The sequence below is a fragment of the Oncorhynchus mykiss genome, chromosome 13 (assembly GCF_057628025.1).
Source record: "Oncorhynchus mykiss isolate SJ-2025 chromosome 13, ASM5762802v1, whole genome shotgun sequence".
Taxonomy (NCBI): Eukaryota; Metazoa; Chordata; class Actinopteri; order Salmoniformes; family Salmonidae; genus Oncorhynchus; species Oncorhynchus mykiss.
Window position 1 is genome coordinate 35,399,538 of NC_143034.1, and position 19,272 is coordinate 35,418,809.

The window sequence follows — 19,272 nt, forward strand, 5'->3', positions numbered from 1 at the left end:
TCTCTCTAGGTCATGCCAGTAGGTTACAGTAGGTTGTATCTCTCTAGGTAATGCCAGTAGGTTACAGTTGTATCCAAGTGGTTGTATCTCTCTAGGTCATGCCAGTAGGCTACAGTAGGTTGTATCTCTCTAGGCCATGCCAGTAGGCTACAGTAGGTTATAACTCTCTAGGTCATGCCAGTAGGTTACAGTTGGTTGTATTTCTCTACGTCATGCCAGTAGGTTGTATCTCTCTATGTCATGCCAGTAGGTTACAGTAGGTTGTATCCAAGTGGTTTTATCTCTGTAGGTCATGCCATTAGGCTACAGTAGGTTGTAACTCTCTAGCTCATGCCAGTAGGTTACATCTCTCTAGGTCATGCCAGTAGGTTACAGTAGGTTGTATCTATCTAGGACATGCCAGTAGGCAACAATAGGTTGTATCTCTCTAGGTCATGCCAGTAGGTTACAGTAGGTTGTATCTCTCTCGGTCATGCCAGTAGGTTACAGTAGGTTGTATCGCTCTAGGTCATGCAAGTAGGTTACAGTAGGTTGTATCTCTCTCAGTCATGCCAGTAGGTTACAGTAGGTTATAACTCTCTAGGTCATGCCAGTAGGCTACAGTAGGTTATAACTCTCTAGGTCATGCCAGTAGGTTACAGTTGGTTGTATTTCTCTACGTCATGCCAGTAGGTTGTATCTCTCTAGGTCATGCCAGTAGGTTACAGTTGGTTGTATCTCTCTAGGTCATGCCAGTAGGTTGTATCTCTTTAGGTCATGTCAGTGGGTCACAGTAGGTTGTATCTCTCTAGGTCATGCCAGTACGTTACAGTTGGTTGTATCTCTCTAGGTCATGCCAGTAGGTTACAGTAGGTTGTATCTCTCAAGGTCATGCCAGTAGGCTACAGTAGGTTGTAACTCTCTAGGTCATGCCAGTAGGTTACAGTAGGTTGTATTTCTCTAGGTCATGCCAGTAGGCTACGGTAGATTGTAACTCTCTAGGTCATGTCAGTAGGTTACAGTAGGTTGTATTTCTCTAGGTCATGCCAGTAGGCTACAGTAGGTTGTATTTCTCTAGGTCATGCCAGTAGGTTACAGTAGGTTGTATTTCTCTAGGTCATGCCAGTAGGTTACAGTAGGTTGTATCTCTCTAGGTCATGCCAGTATGTTACAGTTGGTTGTATCTTTCTATGTCATGCCAGTAGGTTACAGTAGGTTGTATCCAAGTGGTTTTATCTCTGTAGGTCATGCCATTAGGCTACAGTAGGTTGTAACTCTCTAGCTCATGCCAGTAGGTTACATCTCTCTAGGTCATGCCAGTAGGTTACAGTAGGTTGTATCTATCTAGGACATGCCAGTAGGCAACAGTAGGGTGTATCTCTCTAGGTCATGCCAGTAGGTTACAGTAGGTTGTATCCAAGTGGTTTTATCTCTCTAGGTCATGCCAGTAGGTTACAGTAGGTTGTATCTCTCTCGGTCATGCCAGTAGGTTACAGTAGGTTGTATCTCTCTAGGTCATGCCAGTAGGTTACAGTAGGTTGTATCCAAGTGGTTGTATCTCTCTAGGTCATGCCAGTAGGCTACAGTAGGTTGTATCTCTCTCAGTCATGGCAGTAGGTTAGAGTAGGTTGTATCTCTCTAGGTAATGCCAGTAGGTTACAGTTGTATCCAAGTGGTTGTATATCTCTAGGCCATGCCAGTAGTCCACAGTAGGTTGTAACTCTCTAGGTCATGCCAGTAGGTTACAGTAGGTTGTAACTCTCTAGGTCATGCAGGTAGGTTACAGTAGGTTGTATATCTCTAGGTCATGCCAGTAGGTTACAGTTGGTTGTATCTCTCTAGGTCATGCCAGTAGGTTACAGTAGGTTGTATCCAAGTGGTTTTATCTCTGTAGGTCATGCCATTAGGCTACAGTGGGTTGTAACTCTCTAGCTCATGCCAGTAGGTTACATCTCTCTAGGTCATGCCAGTATGTTACAGTAGGTTGTATCTCTCTAGGTCATGGCAGTAGATTCAGTAGGTTGTATCTCTCTAGGTCATGTCAGTAGGTTACAGTAGGTTGTATCTCTCTAGGTCATGCAAGTAGGTTACAGTAGGTTGTATCTCTCTAGGTCATGCAAGTAGGTTACAGTAGGTTGTATCTCTCTCAGTCATGCCAGTAGGTTACAGTAGGTTGTATCTCTCTAGGTCATGCCAGTAGAATACAGTAGGTTGTATCCAAGTGGTTGTATCGCTCTAGGTCATGCCAGTAGGCTACAGTAGGTTGTATCTCTCTAGGTCATGCCAGTAGGTTACAGTAGGTTGTATCTCTCTAGGTCATGCCAGTAGAATACAGTAGGTTGTATCTCTCTAGGCCATGACAGTAGGCTACAGTAGGTTGTAACTCTCTAGGTCATGCCAGTAGGTTACAGTTGGTTGTATATCTCTAGGTCATGCAAGTAGGTTACAGTAGGTTGTATCTCTCTCAGTCATGCCAGTAGGTTGTATCTCTCTAGGTCATGCCAGTAGGTTACAGTTGTATCCAAGTGGTTGTATCTCTTTAGGTCATGCCAGTAGGCTACAGTAGGTTTTAACTCTCTAGGCCATGCCAGTAGGTTACAGTAGGTTGTATCTCTCTAGGTCATGCCAGTAGGTTACAGTAGGTTGTATCTCTCTCGGTCATGCCAGTAGGTTACAGTAGGTTGTATCGCTCTAGGTCATGCAAGTAGGTTACAGTAGGTTGTATCTCTCTCAGTCATGCCAGTAGGTTACAGTAGGTTGTATCTCTCTAGGTCATGCCAGTAGGTTACAGTAGGTTGTATCCAAGTGGTTGTATCTCTCTAGGTCATGCCAGTAGGCTACAGTAGGTTGTATCTCTCTCAGTCATGGCAGTAGGTTAGAGTAGGTTGTATCTCTCTAGGTAATGCCAGTAGGTTACAGTTGTATCCAAGTGGTTGTATCTCTTTAGGTCATGCCAGTAGGCTAAAGTAGGTTGTAACTCTCTAGGTCATGCAGGTAGGTTACAGTAGGTTGTATCTCTCTAGGTCATGCCAGTATGTTACAGTAGGTTGTATCCAAGTGGTTTTATCTCTGTAGGTCATGCCATTAGGCTACAGTAGGTTGTAACTCTCTAGCTCATGCCAGTAGGTTAAATCTCTCTAGGTCATGCCAGTAGGTTACAGTAGGTTGTATCTCTCTAGGTCATGGCAGTAGGTTCAGTAGGTTGTATCTCTCTTGGTCATGTCAGTAGGTTACAGTAGGTTGTATCTCTCTAGGTCATGCCAGTAGGTTACAGTAGGTTGTATCTCTCTCAGACATGCCAGTAGGTTACAGTAGGTTGTATCTCTCTCAGTCATGCCAGTAGGTTACAGTAGGTTGTATCTCTCTAGGTCATGCCAGTAGGTTACAGTAGGTTGTATCCAAGTGGTTGTATCTCTCTGGGTCATAACAGTAGGCTACAGTAGGTTGTATCTCTCTCAGTCATGCCAGTAGGTTACAGTAGGTTGTATCTCTCTAGGTAATGCCAGTAGGTTACAGTTGTATCCAAGTGGTTGTATCTCTCTAGGTCATGCCAGTAGGCTACAGTAGGTTGTATCTCTCTAGGCCATGCCAGTAGGCTACAGTAGGTTATAACTCTCTAGGTCATGCCAGTAGGTTACAGTAGGTTGTATCTCTCTAGGTCATGCCAGTAGAATACAGTAGGTTGTATCTCTCTAGGCCATGACAGTAGGCTACAGTAGGTTGTAACTCTCTAGGTCATGCCAGTAGGTTACAGTTGGTTGTATATCTCTAGGTCATGCCAGTAGGTTGTATCTCTTTAGGTCATGCCAGTAGGTTACAGTTGGTTGTATTTCTCTACGTCATGCCAGTAGGTTGTATCTCTCTAGGTCATGCCAGTAGGTTACAGTAGGTTGTATCTCTCAAGGTCATGCCAGTAGGCTACAGTAGGTTGCAATTATCTAGTTCTTGCCAGTAGGCTAGGGTAGGTTGTATCTTTCTATGTCATGCCAGTAGGTTACAGTAGGTTGTATTTCTCTAGGTCATGCCAGTAGGTTACAGTAGGTTGTATTTCTCTAGGTCATGCCAGTAGGTTACAGTAGGTTGTATCTCTCTAGGTCATGCCAGTAGGCTATGGTAGATTGTAACTCTCTAGGTCATTCCAGTAGGTTACAGTAGGTTGTATCTCTCTAGGTCATGCCAGTAGAATACAGTAGGTTGTATCTCTCTAGGCCATGACAGTAGGCTACAGTAGGTTGTAACTCTCTAGGTCATGCCAGTAGGTTACAGTTGGTTGTATATCTCTAGGTCATGCAAGTAGGTTACAGTAGGTTGTATCTCTCTCAGTCATGCCAGTAGGTTACAGTTGTATCCAAGTGGTTGTATCTCTTTAGGTCATGCCAGTAGGCTACAGTAGGTTGTAACTCTCTAGGCCATGCCAGTAGGTTACAGTAGGTTGTATCTCTCTAGGTCATGCCAGTAGGTTACAGTAGGTTGTATCTCTCTCGGTCATGCCAGTAGGTTACAGTAGGTTGTATCGCTCTAGGTCATGCAAGTAGGTTACAGTAGGTTGTATCTCTCTCAGTCATGCCAGTAGGTTACAGTAGGTTGTATCTCTCTAGGTCATGCCAGTAGGTTACAGTAGGTTGTATCCAAGTGGTTGTATCTCTCTAGGTCATGCCATTAGGCTACAGTATGTTGTAACTCTCTAGCTCATGCCAGTAGGTTAAATCTCTCTAGGTCATGCCAGTAGGTTACAGTAGGTTGTATCTCTCTAGGTCATGGCAGTAGGTTCAGTAGGTTGTATCTCTCTAGGTCATGTCAGTAGGTTACAGTAGGTTGTATCTCTCTAGGTCATGCCAGTAGGTTACAGTAGGTTGTATCGTGCTTCTTCACCTGCATTGCTTGCTGTTTGGGGTTTTAGGCTGGGTTTCTGTACAGCACTTTGAGATATCAGCTGATGTACGAAGGGCTATATAAAATAAATTTGATTTGATTTGATTTGATTTATCTCTCTCAGACATGCCAGTAGGTTACAGTAGGTTGTATCTCTCTAGGTCATGCCAGTAGGTTACAGTAGGTTGTATCCAAGTGGTTGTATCTCTCTAGGTCATAACAGTAGGCTACAGTAGGTTGTATCTCTCTCAGTCATGGCAGTAGGTTAGAGTAGGTTGTATCGCTCTAGGTCATGCCAGTAGGCTACAGTAGGTTGTATCTCTCTAGGTCATGCCAGTAGGTTACAGTAGGTTGTATCTCTCTAGGTAATGCCAGTAGGTTACAGTTGTATCCAAGTGGTTGTATCTCTCTAGGTCATGCCAGTAGGCTACAGTAGGTTGTATCTCTCTAGGCCATGCCAGTAGGCTACAGTAGGTTATAACTCTCTAGGTCATGCCAGTAGGTTACAGTTGGTTGTATTTCGCTACGTCATGCCAGTAGGTTGTATCTCTCTAGGTCATGCCAGTAGGTTACAGTTGGTTGTATCTCTCTAGGTCATGCCAGTAGGTTACAGTTGGTTGTATCTCTCTAGGTCATGCCAGTAGGTTGTATCTCTTTAGGTCATGCCAGTAGGTTACAGTTGGTTGTATTTCTCTACGTCATGCCAGTAGGTTACAGTAGGTTGTATCTCTCAAGGTCATGCCAGTAGGCTACAGTAGGTTGCAATTATCTAGTTCTTGCCAGTAGGCTAGGGTAGGTTGTATCTTTCTATGTCATGCCAGTAGGTTACAGTAGGTTGTATTTCTCTAGGTCATGCCAGTAGGTTACAGTAGGTTGTATTTCTCTAGGTCATGCCAGTAGGTTACAGTAGGTTGTATCTCTCTAGGTCATGCCAGTATGTTACAGTTGGTTGTATCTTTCTATGTCATGCCAGTAGGTTACAGTAGGTTGTATCCAAGTGGTTTTATCTCTGTAGGTCATGCCATTAGGCTACAGTAGGTTGTAACTCTCTAGCTCATGCCAGTAGGTTACATCTCTCTAGGTCATGCCAGTAGGTTACAGTAGGTTGTATCTCTCTAGGTCATGGCAGTAGGTTCAGTAGGTTGTATCTCTCTAGGTCATGCCAGTAGGTTACAGTAGGTTGTATCCAAGTGGTTTTATCTCTCTAGGTCATGCCAGTAGGTTACAGTAGGTTGTATCTCTCTCGGTCATGCCAGTAGGTTACAGTAGGTTGTATCTCTCTAGGTCATGCCAGTAGGTTACAGTAGGTTGTATCCAAGTGGTTGTATCTCTCTAGGTCATGCCAGTAGGCTACAGTAGGTTGTATCTCTCTCGGTCATGGCAGTAGGTTAGAGTAGGTTGTATCTCTCTAGGTAATGCCAGTAGGTTACAGTTGTATCCAAGTGGTTGTATCTCTTTAGGTCATGCCAGTAGGCTAAAGTAGGTTGTAACTCTCTAGGCCATGCCAGTAGTCCACAGTAGGTTGTAACTCTCTAGGTCATGCCAGTAGGTTACAGTAGGTTGTAACTCTCTAGGTCATGCAGGTAGGTTACAGTAGGTTGTATATCTCTAGGTCATGCCAGTAGGTTACAGTTGGTTGTATCTCTCTAGGTCATGCCAGTAGGTTACAGTAGGTTGTATCCAAGTGGTTTTATCTCTGTAGGTCATGCCATTAGGCTACAGTGGGTTGTAACTCTCTAGCTCATGCCAGTAGGTTACATCTCTCTAGGTCATGCCAGTATGTTACAGTAGGTTGTATCTCTCTAGGTCATGGCAGTAGATTCAGTAGGTTGTATCTCTCTAGGTCATGTCAGTAGGTTACAGTAGGTTGTATCTCTCTAGGTCATGCCAGTAGGTTACAGTAGGTTGTATCTCTCTCAGTCATGCCAGTAGGTTACAGTAGGTTGTATCTCTCTCAGTCATGCCAGTAGGTTACAGTAGGTTGTAACTCTCTAGCTCATGCCAGTAGGTTACATCTCTCTAGGTCATGCCAGTAGGTTACAGTAGGTTGTATCTCTCTAGGTCATGGCAGTAGGTTCAGTAGGTTGTATCTCTCTAGGTCATGTCAGTAGGTTACAGTAGGTTGTATCTCTCTAGGTCATGCCAGTAGGATACAGTAGGTTGTATCTCTCTGTCATGCCAGTAGGTTACAGTAGGTTGTATCTCTCTCAGTCATGCCAGTAGGTTACAGTAGGTTGTATCTCTCTAGGTCATGCCAGTAGGTTACAGTAGGTTGTATCCAAGTGGTTGTATCTCTCTAGGTCATGCCAGTAGGCTACAGTAGGTTGTATCTCTCTCAGTCATGGCAGTAGGTTAGAGTAGGTTGTATCTCTCTAGGCCATGCCAGTAGGCTACAGTAGGTTGTAACTCTCTAGGTCATGCCAGTAGGTTACAGTTGGTTGTATCTCTCTAGGTCATGTCAGTGGGTCACAGTAGGTTGTATCTCTCTAGGTCATGCCAGTACGTTACAGTTGGTTGTATCTCTCTAGGTCATGCCAGTAGGTTGTATCTCTCTAGGTCATGCCAGTAGGTTACAGTAGGTTGTATCTCTTTAGGTCATGTCAGTGGGTCACAGTAGGTTGTATCTCTCTAGGTCATGCCAGTACGTTACAGTTGGTTGTATCTCTCTAGGTCATGCCAGTAGGTTACAGTAGGTTGTATCTCTCAAGGTCATGCCAGTAGGCTACAGTAGGTTGTAACTCTCTAGGTCATGCCAGTAAGGTTACAGTAGGTTGTATTTCTCTAGGTCATGCCAGTAGGCTACGGTAGATTGTAACTATCTAGGTCATGCCAGTAGGTTACAGTAGGTTGTATCCAAGTGGTTTTATCTCTCTAGGTCATGCCAGTAGGCTACAGTAGGTTGAAACTCTCTAGGTCATGCCAGTAGGTTACAGTAGGTTGTATCTCTCTAGGTCATGCCAGTAGGTTACAGTTGGTTGTATCTCTCTAGGTCATGCCAGAAGGTTACAGTAGGTTGTATCTCTCTAGATCATGTCAGTGGGTTACAGTAGGTTGTATCTCTCTAGGTCATGCCAGTAGGTTACAGTAGGTTGTAACTCTCTAGGTCATGCCTGTAGACTACAGTAGGTTGCCAGGCTAGGGCAGGTTGTATCTCTCTAGGTCATGCCAGTAGGTTACAGTAGGTTGTATCTCTCTAGGTCATGCCAGTAGGCTACAGTAGGTTGTAACTCTCTAGGTCATGTCAGTAGGTTACAGTAGGTTGTATCTCTCTAGGTAATGCCAGTAGGTTACAGTTGTATCCAAGTGGTTGTATCTCTCTAGGTCATGCCAGTAGGCTACAGTAGGTTGTATCTCTCTCAGTCATGGCAGTAGGTTAGAGTAGGTTGTATCGCTCTAGGTCATGCCAGTAGGCTACAGTAGGTTGTATCTCTCTAGGCCATGCCAGTAGGCTACAGTAGGTTGTAACTCTCTAGGTCATGCCAGTAGGTTACAGTTGGTTGTATTTCTCTACGTCATGCCAGTAGGTTGTATCTCTCTAGGTCATGCCAGTGGGTTACAGTAGGTTGTATCCAAGTGGTTTTATCTCTCTAGGTCATGCCAGTAGGCTACAGTAGGTTGAAACTCTCTAGGTCATGCCAGTAGGTTACAGTAGGTTGTATCTCTCTAGGTCATGTCAGTGGGTCACAGTAGGTTGTATCTCTCTAGGTCATGCCAGTAGGTTACAGTTGGTTGTATCTCTCTAGGTCATGCCAGTAGGTTACAGTTGGTTGTATCTCTCTAGGTCATGCCAGTAGGTTACAGTAGGTTGTATCTCTCTAGGTCATGCAAGTAGGCTACAGTAGGTTGTAACTCTCTAGGTCATGTCAGTAGGTTACAGTAGGTTGTAACTATCTGGGTCATGCCAGTAGGCTAGGGCAGGTTGTATCTCTCTAGGTCATGCCAGTAGGTTACAGTAGGTTGTATCTCTCTCAGTCATGCCAGTAGGTTACAGTAGGTTGTATCTCTCTAGGTCATGCCAGTATGTTACAGTAGGTTTTATATCTAGGTCATGCCAGTAGACTACAGTAGGTTGTATCCAAGTGGTTTTATCTCTCTAGGTCATGCCATTAGGCTACAGTAGGTTGTAACTCTCTAGGTCATGGCAGTTGGTTACAGTTGGTTGTATCTCTCTAGGTCATGCCAGTAGGTTAGAGTTGGTTGTATCTCTCTAGGTCATGCCAGTAGGTTAGAGTTGGTTGTATCTCTCTAGGTCATGCCAGTAGGTTACAGTTGGTTGTATCTCTCTAGGTCATGCCAGTAGGTTACAGTAGGTTGTATCTCTCTAGGTCATGCCAGTAGGTTACAGTAGGTTGTATCTCTCTAGGTCATGCCAGTAGGTTACAGTAGGTTGTATCTCTCTAGGTCATGCCAGTAGGTTGTATCTCTGTAGGTCATGCCAGTAGGTTACAGTAGGCTGTATCTCTCTAGGGCATGCCAGTAAGTTACAGTAGGTTGTAACTCTCTAGGTCATGCCAGTAGGTTACAGTTGGTTGTATTTCTCTACGTCATGCCAGTAGGTTGTATCTCTCTAGGTCATGCCAGTAGGTTACAGTTGGTTGTATCTCTCTAGGTCATGCCAGTGGGTTACAGTTGGTTGTATCTCTCTAGGTCATGCCAGTAGGTTACAGTAGGTTGTATCTCTTTAGGTCATGTCAGTGGGTCACAGTAGTTTGTATCTCTCTAGGTCATGCCAGTACGTTACAGTTGGTTGTATCTCTCTAGGTCATGCCAGTAGGTTACAGTAGGTTGTATCTCTCAAGGTCATGCCAGTAGGCTACAGTAGGTTGTAACTCTCTAGGTCATGCCAGTAGGTTACAGTAGGTTGTATTTCTCTAGGTCATGCCAGTAGGCTACGGTAGATTGTAACTCTCTAGGTCATGTCAGTAGGTTGTAACTATCTAGGTCATGTCAGTAGGCTAGGGTAGGTTGTATCTCTCTAGGTCATGCCAGTAGGTTACAGTAGGTTGTATCTCTGTAGGTCATGTCAGTAGGTTACAGTTGGTTGTATCTCTCTAGGTCATGCCAGTAGGTTACAGTAGGTTGTAACTATCTAGGTCATGCCAGTAGGTTACAGTAGGTTGTATCCAAGTGGTTTTATCTCTCTAGGTCATGCCAGTAGGCTACAGTAGGTTGAAACTCTCTAGGTCATGCCAGTAGGTTACAGTAGGTTGTATCTCTCTAGGTCATGTCAGTGGGTCACAGTAGGTTGTATCTCTCTAGGTCATGCCAGTAGGTTACAGTTGGTTGTATCTCTCTAGGTCATGCCAGTAGGTTACAGTTGGTTGTATCTCTCTAGGTCATGCCAGTAGGTTACAGTAGGTTGTATCTCTTTAGGTCATGTCAGTGGGTCACAGTAGTTTGTATCTCTCTAGGTCATGCCAGTACGTTACAGTTGGTTGTATCTCTCTAGGTCATGCCAGTAGGTTACAGTAGGTTGTATCTCTCAAGGTCATGCCAGTAGGCTACAGTAGGTTGTAACTCTCTAGGTCATACCAGTAGGCTACAGTAGGTTGAAACTCTCTAGGTCATGCCAGTAGGTTACAGTAGGTTGTATCTCTCTAGGTCATGTCAGTGGGTCACAGTAGGTTGTATCTCTCTAGGTCATGCCAGTAGGTTACAGTTGGTTGTATCTCTCTAGGTCATGCCAGTAGGTTACAGTTGGTTGTATCTCTCTAGGTCATGCCAGTAGGTTACAGTAGGTTGAATCTCTCTAGGTCATGTCAGTGGGTTACAGTAGGTTGTATCTCTCTAGGTCATGCCAGTAGGTTACAGTAGGTTGTAACTCTCTAGGTCATGCCAGTAGACTACAGTAGGTTGCCAGGCTAGGGCAGGTTGTATCTCTCTAGGTCATGCCAGTAGGCTACAGTAGGTTGTAACTCTCTAGGTCATGTCAGTAGGTTACAGTAGGTTGTAACTATCTGGGTCATGCCAGTAGGCTAGGGCAGGTTGTATCTCTCTAGGTCATGCCAGTAGGTTACAGTAGGTTGTATCTCTCTCAGTCATGCCAGTAGGTTACAGTAGGTTGTATCTCTCTAGGTCATGCCAGTATGTTACAGTAGGTTTTATATCTAGGTCATGCCAGTAGACTACAGTAGGTTGTATCCAAGTGGTTTTATCTCTCTAGGTCATGCCATTAGGCTACAGTAGGTTGTAACTCTCTAGGTCATGGCAGTTGGTTACAGTTGGTTGTATCTCTCTAGGTCATGCCAGTAGGTTAGAGTTGGTTGTATCTCTCTAGGTCATGCCAGTAGGTTAGAGTTGGTTGTATCTCTCTAGGTCATGCCAGTAGGTTACAGTTGGTTGTATCTCTCTAGGTCATGCCAGTAGGTTACAGTAGGTTGTATCTCTCTAGGTCATGCCAGTAGGTTACAGTAGGTTGTATCTCTCTAGGTCATGCCAGTAGGTTACAGTAGGTTGTATCTCTCTAGGTCATGCCAGTAGGTTGTATCTCTGTAGGTCATGCCAGTAGGTTACAGTAGGCTGTATCTCTCTAGGGCATGCCAGTAAGTTACAGTAGGTTGTAACTCTCTAGGTCATGCCAGTAGGTTACAGTTGGTTGTATTTCTCTACGTCATGCCAGTAGGTTGTATCTCTCTAGGTCATGCCAGTAGGTTACAGTTGGTTGTATCTCTCTAGGTCATGCCAGTGGGTTACAGTTGGTTGTATCTCTCTAGGTCATGCCAGTAGGTTACAGTAGGTTGTATCTCTTTAGGTCATGTCAGTGGGTCACAGTAGTTTGTATCTCTCTAGGTCATGCCAGTACGTTACAGTTGGTTGTATCTCTCTAGGTCATGCCAGTAGGTTACAGTAGGTTGTATCTCTCAAGGTCATGCCAGTAGGCTACAGTAGGTTGTAACTCTCTAGGTCATGCCAGTAGGTTACAGTAGGTTGTATTTCTCTAGGTCATGCCAGTAGGCTACGGTAGATTGTAACTCTCTAGGTCATGTCAGTAGGTTGTAACTATCTAGGTCATATCAGTAGGCTAGGGTAGGTTGTATCTCTCTAGGTCATGCCAGGAGGTTACAGTAGGTTGTATCTCTGTAGGTCATGTCAGTAGGTTACAGTTGGTTGTATCTCTCTAGGTCATGCCAGTAGGTTACAGTAGGTTGTAACTATCTAGGTCATGCCAGTAGGTTACAGTAGGTTGTATCCAAGTGGTTTTATCTCTCTAGGACATGCCAGTAGGCTACAGTAGGTTGAAACTCTCTAGGTCATGCCAGTAGGTTACAGTAGGTTGTATCTCTCTAGGTCATGTCAGTGGGTCACAGTAGGTTGTATCTCTCTAGGTCATGCCAGTAGGTTACAGTTGGTTGTATCTCTCTAGGTCATGCCAGTAGGTTACAGTTGGTTGTATCTCTCTAGGTCATGCCAGTAGGTTACAGTAGGTTGTATCTCTTTAGGTCATGTCAGTGGGTCACAGTAGTTTGTATCTCTCTAGGTCATGCCAGTACGTTACAGTTGGTTGTATCTCTCTAGGTCATGCCAGTAGGTTACAGTAGGTTGTATCTCTCAAGGTCATGCCAGTAGGCTACAGTAGGTTGTAACTCTCTAGGTCATACCAGTAGGCTACAGTAGGTTGAAACTCTCTAGGTCATGCCAGTAGGTTACAGTAGGTTGTATCTCTCTAGGTCATGTCAGTGGGTCACAGTAGGTTGTATCTCTCTAGGTCATGCCAGTAGGTTACAGTTGGTTGTATCTCTCTAGGTCATGCCAGTAGGTTACAGTTGGTTGTATCTCTCTAGGTCATGCCAGTAGGTTACAGTAGGTTGAATCTCTCTAGGTCATGTCAGTGGGTTACAGTAGGTTGTATCTCTCTAGGTCATGCCAGTAGGTTACAGTAGGTTGTAACTCTCTAGGTCATGCCAGTAGACTACAGTAGGTTGCCAGGCTAGGGCAGGTTGTATCTCTCTAGGTCATGCCAGTAGGCTACAGTAGGTTGTAACTCTCTAGGTCATGTCAGTAGGTTACAGTAGGTTGTAACTATCTAGGTCATGCCAGTAGGCTAGGGCAGGTTGTATCTCTCTAGGTCATGCCAGTAGGTTACAGTAGGTTGTATCTCTCTCAGTCATGCCAGTATGTTACAGTAGGTTGTAACTATCTAGGTCATGCCAGTAGGTTACAGTAGGTTTTATATCTAGGTCATGCCAGTAGACTACAGTAGGTTGTATCCAAGTGGTTTTAGCTCTCTAGGTCATGCCATTAGGCTACAGTAGGTTGTAACTCTCTAGGTCATGGCAGTTGGTTACAGTTGGTTGTATCTCTCTAGGTCATGCCAGTAGGTTACAGTTGGTTGTATCTCTCTAGGTCATGCCAGTAGGTTACAGTTGGTTGTATCTCTCTAGGTCATGCCAGTAGGTTACAGTAGGTTGTATCTCTTTAGGTCATGTCAGTGGGTCACAGTAGTTTGTATCTCTCTAGGTCATGCCAGTACGTTACAGTTGGTTGTATCTCTCTAGGTCATGCCAGTAGGTTACAGTAGGTTGTATCTCTCAAGGTCATGCCAGTAGGCTACAGTAGGTTGTAACTCTCTAGGTCATGCCAGTAGGTTACAGTAGGTTGTATTTCTCTAGGTCATGCCAGTAGGCTACGGTAGATTGTAACTCTCTAGGTCATGTCAGTAGGTTGTAACTATCTAGGTCATGCCAGTAGGTTACAGTAGGTTGTATCTCTCAAGGTCATGCCAGTAGGCTACAGTAGGTTGTAACTCTCTAGGTCATGCCAGTAGGTTACAATAGGTTGTATCTCTCTAGGTCATGCCAGTAGGTTGTATCTCTGTAGGTCATGCCAGTAGGTTACAGTAGGCTGTATCTCTCTAGGGCATGCCAGTAAGTTACAGTAGGTTGTAACTCTCTAGGTCATGCCAGTAGGTTACAGTTGGTTGTATTTCTCTACGTCATGCCAGTAGGTTGTATCTCTAGGTCATGCCAGTAGGTTACAGTTGGTTGTATCTCTCTAGGTCATGCCAGTGGGTTACAGTTGGTTGTATCTCTCTAGGTCATGCCAGTAGGTTACAGTAGGTTGTATCTCTTTAGGTCATGTCAGTGGGTCACAGTAGTTTGTATCTCTCTAGGTCATGCCAGTACGTTACAGTTGGTTGTATCTCTCAAGGTCATGCCAGTAGGCTACAGTAGGTTGTAACTCTCTAGGTCATGCCAGTAGGTTACAGTAGGTTGTATTTCTCTAGGTCATGCCAGTAGGCTACGGTAGATTGTAACTCTCTAGGTCATGTCAGTAGGTTACAGTAGGTTGTAACTATCTAGGTCATGCCAGTAGGCTAGGGTAGGTTGTATCTCTCTAGGTCATGCCAGTAGGTTAGAGTTGGTTGTATCTCTCTAGGTCATGTCAGTAGGTTACAGTTGGTTGTATCTCTCTAGGTCATGCCAGTAGGTTACAGTAGGTTGTATCTCTCTAGGTCATGCCAGTAGGTTACAGTAGGTTGTATCTCTCTAGGTCATGTCAGTAGGTTACAGTAGGTTGTATCTCTCTAGGTCATGCCAGTAGGTTGTATCTCTGTAGGTCATGCCAGTAGGTTACAGTAGGCTGTATCTCTCTAGGGCATGCCAGTAGGTTGTATCTCTAGGTCATGCCAGTAGGTTACAGTTGGTTGTATTTCTCTACATCATGCCAGTAGGTTGTATCTCTAGGTCATGCCAGTAGGTTACAGTTGGTTGTATCTCTCTAGGTCATGCCAGTGGGTAACAGTTGGTTGTATCTCTCTAGGTCATGCCAGTAGGTTACAGTAGGTTGTATCTCTTTAGGTCATGTCAGTGGGTCACAGTAGTTTGTATCTCTCTAGGTCATGCCAGTACGTTACAGTTGGTTGTATCTCTCTAGGTCATGCCAGTAGGTTACAGTAGGTTGTATCTCTCAAGGTCATGCCAGTAGGCTACAGTAGGTTGTAACTCTCTAGGTCATGCCAGTAGGTTACAGTAGGTTGTATTTCTCTAGGTCATGCCAGTAGGCTACGGTAGATTGTAACTCTCTAGGTCATGTCAGTAGGTTACAGTAGGTTGTAACTATCTAGGTCATGCCAGTAGGCTAGGGTAGGTTGTATCTCTCTAGGTCATGCCAGTAGGTTAGAGTTGGTTGTATCTCTCTAGGTCATGTCAGTAGGTTACAGTTGGTTGTATCTCTCTAGGTCATGCCAGTAGGTTACAGTAGGTTGTATCTCTCTAGGTCATGCCAGTAGGTTACAGTAGGTTGTATCTCTCTAGGTCATGTCAGTAGGTTACAGTAGGTTGTATCTCTCTAGGTCATGCCAGTAGGTTGTATCTCTGTAGGTCATGCCAGTAGGTTACAGTAGGCTGTATCTCTCTAGGGCATGCCAGTAGGTTACAGTAGGTTTTATCTCTAGGTCATGCCAGTAGGCTACAGTAGGTTGTATCCAAGTGGAAACGATTATCAACCCACAAATTGAATGTCTTATTTGCTACGTTTACTTGATCCAACAGAAGTTTCGTAATGGTTAAGTTGTTATGTGGACACGTAACAACTTTGATAAAAACACAATAGGAGTTGTCTCCAGATCGATATGCATATTCATGCTAGTAGCTTAGCATCTCTCTCCATTGAATACAGGCGGTTGACGTCAACAACCCCCATAGAATATAAACAATAGATTACAATAATAAGAAGTATCCACCAATCCATAGAAAGGATAGGCGGGAGCGAGACAACCCGCAGTGCCACTTTGTGGACAACGACTCCCCTTGTTTGGGCAAAGAGACATCTTGTCAGTATATACATAATTTTTGGTGTAGCCAACCCAACTCTCACATGGCACTATTGGGGGGCACGATGTTAAGTAAATCATCACTACATGAAAATCACTACATGCCGTGCCCACCAGTCTACGGTCAGCAGATAGACCCTTCTCAAATATATATGTTAAGTCACTTTTTGGAAACGGAACGGAGAAAACAAGGGGTAGCTTGTTCTCTACGTTGTCTGATTCTAGACATATCAGTCATCATCCTAGGGCCCTCTGTTGAAGAGGTATTGAATATCCAAATTAAAAACAAATTTAAGGCGGTACTTACTGGTGTTAATCATATATCCTATCTCCTCCTCTTCGACTTCATCTTTCAATGTGACAGTCATCTCCCCCTCCTCATCTTTCACTCCAAAACATGCATCCTCTTTCTCCTCTTCTTTTACTGTAACATCTTCCTTTTTCACTCTGAACGCGTCTTCCTCTTCTTTCACTGAAACGTCTTTCTCTTCTTCTTTCACTGTAATAGCCTCAACCTCTACTTCTTGTTTTACTGTCACATTCTCCTCTTTCAGGACAATGTTCAGCCCCAGAGCTTCTTCCTCCGTCCAGCAGACCCCCTCTTCTTTAACAGGAGGCGAGTAGTTTAGTGAGCTCATGTTCGGGGATGTTAGCTAGCTAGCATTAGCAATTAGGCTAGTGCTAAGTTAACCAGCCAGCTACTATAGCTGACTAATACAAAATAATGTAATATTAAATTAAATAGGTTAACAAGTAGATTACGACAGAAGTGTGTCTAAAACACAGTAGCTAATATACACCGAAAGCGAATAAATAGCTTGGATCTTTCGGCTATGTTGGCTAGCAAGCTACCGAGGTGGTTGACGAGCTGTTTCTGAAGAACCGTCCACTAGATTATACGTCACGCCTGAAAGACGCACATCGCCGTCTGTTGACTGGAGGGGAAACGCAGTTGAGGATAATATTTTATTTTCAGACAAAGATGATTTTAAATGGATTTAATTAAATAATACTATTATACTGAGACATACAAAGACCTGAATGTGTTTATTGATTAGTGCAAATAAAACAATGTTTTACTACAGAACATTTAAGGCAGTTTCATTTAAGTCATACTAAATCTAAATAAGTAGCTAGCTAATGTTGGTCTATTCTGCTCCTACATGGTATAACAATACATAATGTAGATGTAAATAATGAACAGACTTGGTCTATACTGCTCCTACATGGTGTAACAATACATCATGTAGATGTATATAATGAACAGACTTGGTCTATACTGCTCCTACATGGTGTAACAACACAATGCATTCAGAAAGTATTCAGACCCCTTCACGTTTTCCACATTTTGTTACGTTACAGCCTTATTCTAAAATATTTTTTGTTGTAAATACTCACTTGACAATACCCCATAATGACAAAGCAAAAACATGTAATATTTTTGTTTGCTAATTTATTAAAATAATAAACTGAACATCTACATAAGTATTCAGACCCTTTGAAACACCTTTTGGCAGCGATTACAGCCTTGTGTCTTCATGGGTATGACGCTACATTTCTACCATTCTGCTCTGCAGATCCTCTCAAGCTCTGTCAGGTTGGATGGGGAGCTTTGCTACACAGCTAGTTTCAGGTCTCTCAAGAGATGTTTGATCGAATTCAAGCCCATGGTCTGGCTGGGACACTCAAGGTTATTCTGAGACTTGTCCCAAAGCCACTCCTGCGTTGTCTTGGCTGTGTGCTTAGGGTCGTTATCCTGTTGGAAGGTGAGACTTTGCCCCAGTCGGAGGTCCTGAGTGTTCTGGAGCAGGTTTACATCAAGGATCTCTCTGTACTTTGCTTTGCTCCGTCCATCTTTCCCTCAGTCCTGACTAGTATCCCAGTCCCTGCTGCTGAAAAACATCCCCACAGCATGATGCTGCCACCACCATGCTTCACCGTAGGGAGGGTGCCAGTTTACGCCAGACGTGACGCTTGACATTCAGGTCAAAGAGTTCAATCTTGGTTTAATAAGACCAGAGAATCTTGTTTTTCATGATCTGAGAGTCCTTTAGGTGCCTTTTGGCAAACTCCAAGCGGGCTGTCATGTGCCTTTTACTGAGGAGTGGCTTACGTCTGGCCTCTCTACCATAAAAGCCTGATTGGTGGAGTGCTGCAGGATGGTTGTCCTTCTGGAAGGTTCTCCCATCTCCACAGAGGAACTCTGGAGCTCTGTGAGAGTGACCATCAGGTTCTTGGTCACCTCCCTGACCAAGACCTTTCTCCCCAGATTGCTCAGTTTGGCCGGGTGACCAGCTCTAGGAAGAGTATTCCATTTAAGAATGATGGAGGCCACTGTGTTCTTGGGGACCTTCAATGCTGCATACTTATTTTTTTTGGTACCCTTCCCCAGATCTGTGTCTTGACACAATCCTGTCTTGGAGCTCTACGGACAATTCCTTCGACCTCATTGCTTGGTTTTTACTCTGACATGCACTGTCAACTCTGGGACCTTATATAGACAGGTGCGTGCCTTCCAATTCATGTCCAATCAATTGAATTTACCCCAGGTGGACTCCGAACAAGTTGTAGATACATCTCAAGGATGATTAATGGAAACAAGATGCACCTGAAAGCAATTTTGAGTCTCATCGCAAAGGGCCTGAATTCTTATGTAAATAAGGTATTTCTGTTATTTACCTGTTTTCACTTTTTCATTATTGTGTAGATTAATGAGGATTCTATTTTTTTAAATCAATTTTAAGATAAAGCTGTAACATAACAAAATGTGGAAAATGGAAGGGGTCTGAACTTTCTGAATGAATTATGTTTTATTTAATTTTTTAAAAAGTAACCTTTTATTTAATTCACAAGACATGAGGGATCAGGAGACACTGTGGCCCCATCCGATGATACCCCCGGACAGGGCCAAACAGGAGGGATATAACCCCACCCACTTTGCCAAAGCACAGCCCCCACACCACCAACTTACCATCCTGAGACAAGGCTGAGTATAGCCCACAAAGATCTCCGCAACGGCACAACCCAAGGGTGGGCGCCAACCCAGACAGGAAGATCACATCAGTGACTCAACCCACTCAAGTGACGCACCCCTCCTAGGGACGGCATGAAAGAGCACCAGTAAGCCAGTGACTCAGCCCCTGTAATAGGGTAAGAGGCAGAGAATCCCAGTGGAGATTCAGCCCTAGCAGAGCCCAAGTCCCATGTGGACGTCCTCGAGGGTGTGGATGTTCTCCCCATCAAAGGCCAGCGGGATTTCACTCTCATGGTGAAATGGGCTTCCGCCGATGTGCAGTGAAGAGCGTTGAAATCTATGTCAACAAAAGTAAGAAAAGATTAATACAATTAACATAAAATATGTTCAGCTGTAGTTTTATATAAGCATGCACACCGATGTTTATGAAGAAACAGATGATTTGTGCATAGGCATACCTTGTCATGGACATAAAGGCCACTCAGGTCGTCTTTTTTTTTTTTTTTTACTAGGCAGTTCAATTAAGAACAAATTCTTATTTTCAATGACGACCTAGGGACAGTGGGTTAACTCCCTGTTCAGGGGCTGAATGACAAATTTCTACCTTGTCAACTCGGGGATTTGACTTGCAACCTTCCGGTTACTGGCCCAACACTCTAACCACTAGGCTACCCTG

General features: G+C 44.1%; 2 protein-coding genes across 2 annotated transcripts in view; one reads left to right on the plus strand and one right to left on the minus strand.

Moving 5' to 3' along the window:
- LOC149978846 (uncharacterized) overlaps positions 1-16,496 on the minus strand; it is a 47,268-nt gene extending 30,772 nt beyond the window's left edge. Inside the window, exon 1 of the mRNA XM_036942372.2 lies at positions 15,930-16,496. Within this exon, the coding sequence (XP_036798267.1) occupies positions 15,930-16,260 (331 nt within the window). The 5' untranslated portion in view covers positions 16,261-16,496. The remainder of the gene's footprint in view (positions 1-15,929) is intronic.
- Positions 1-19,272, plus strand: part of LOC110487364 (uncharacterized) — a 102,551-nt gene that overhangs the window by 55,968 nt on the left and 27,311 nt on the right. The window lies entirely within an intron of this gene.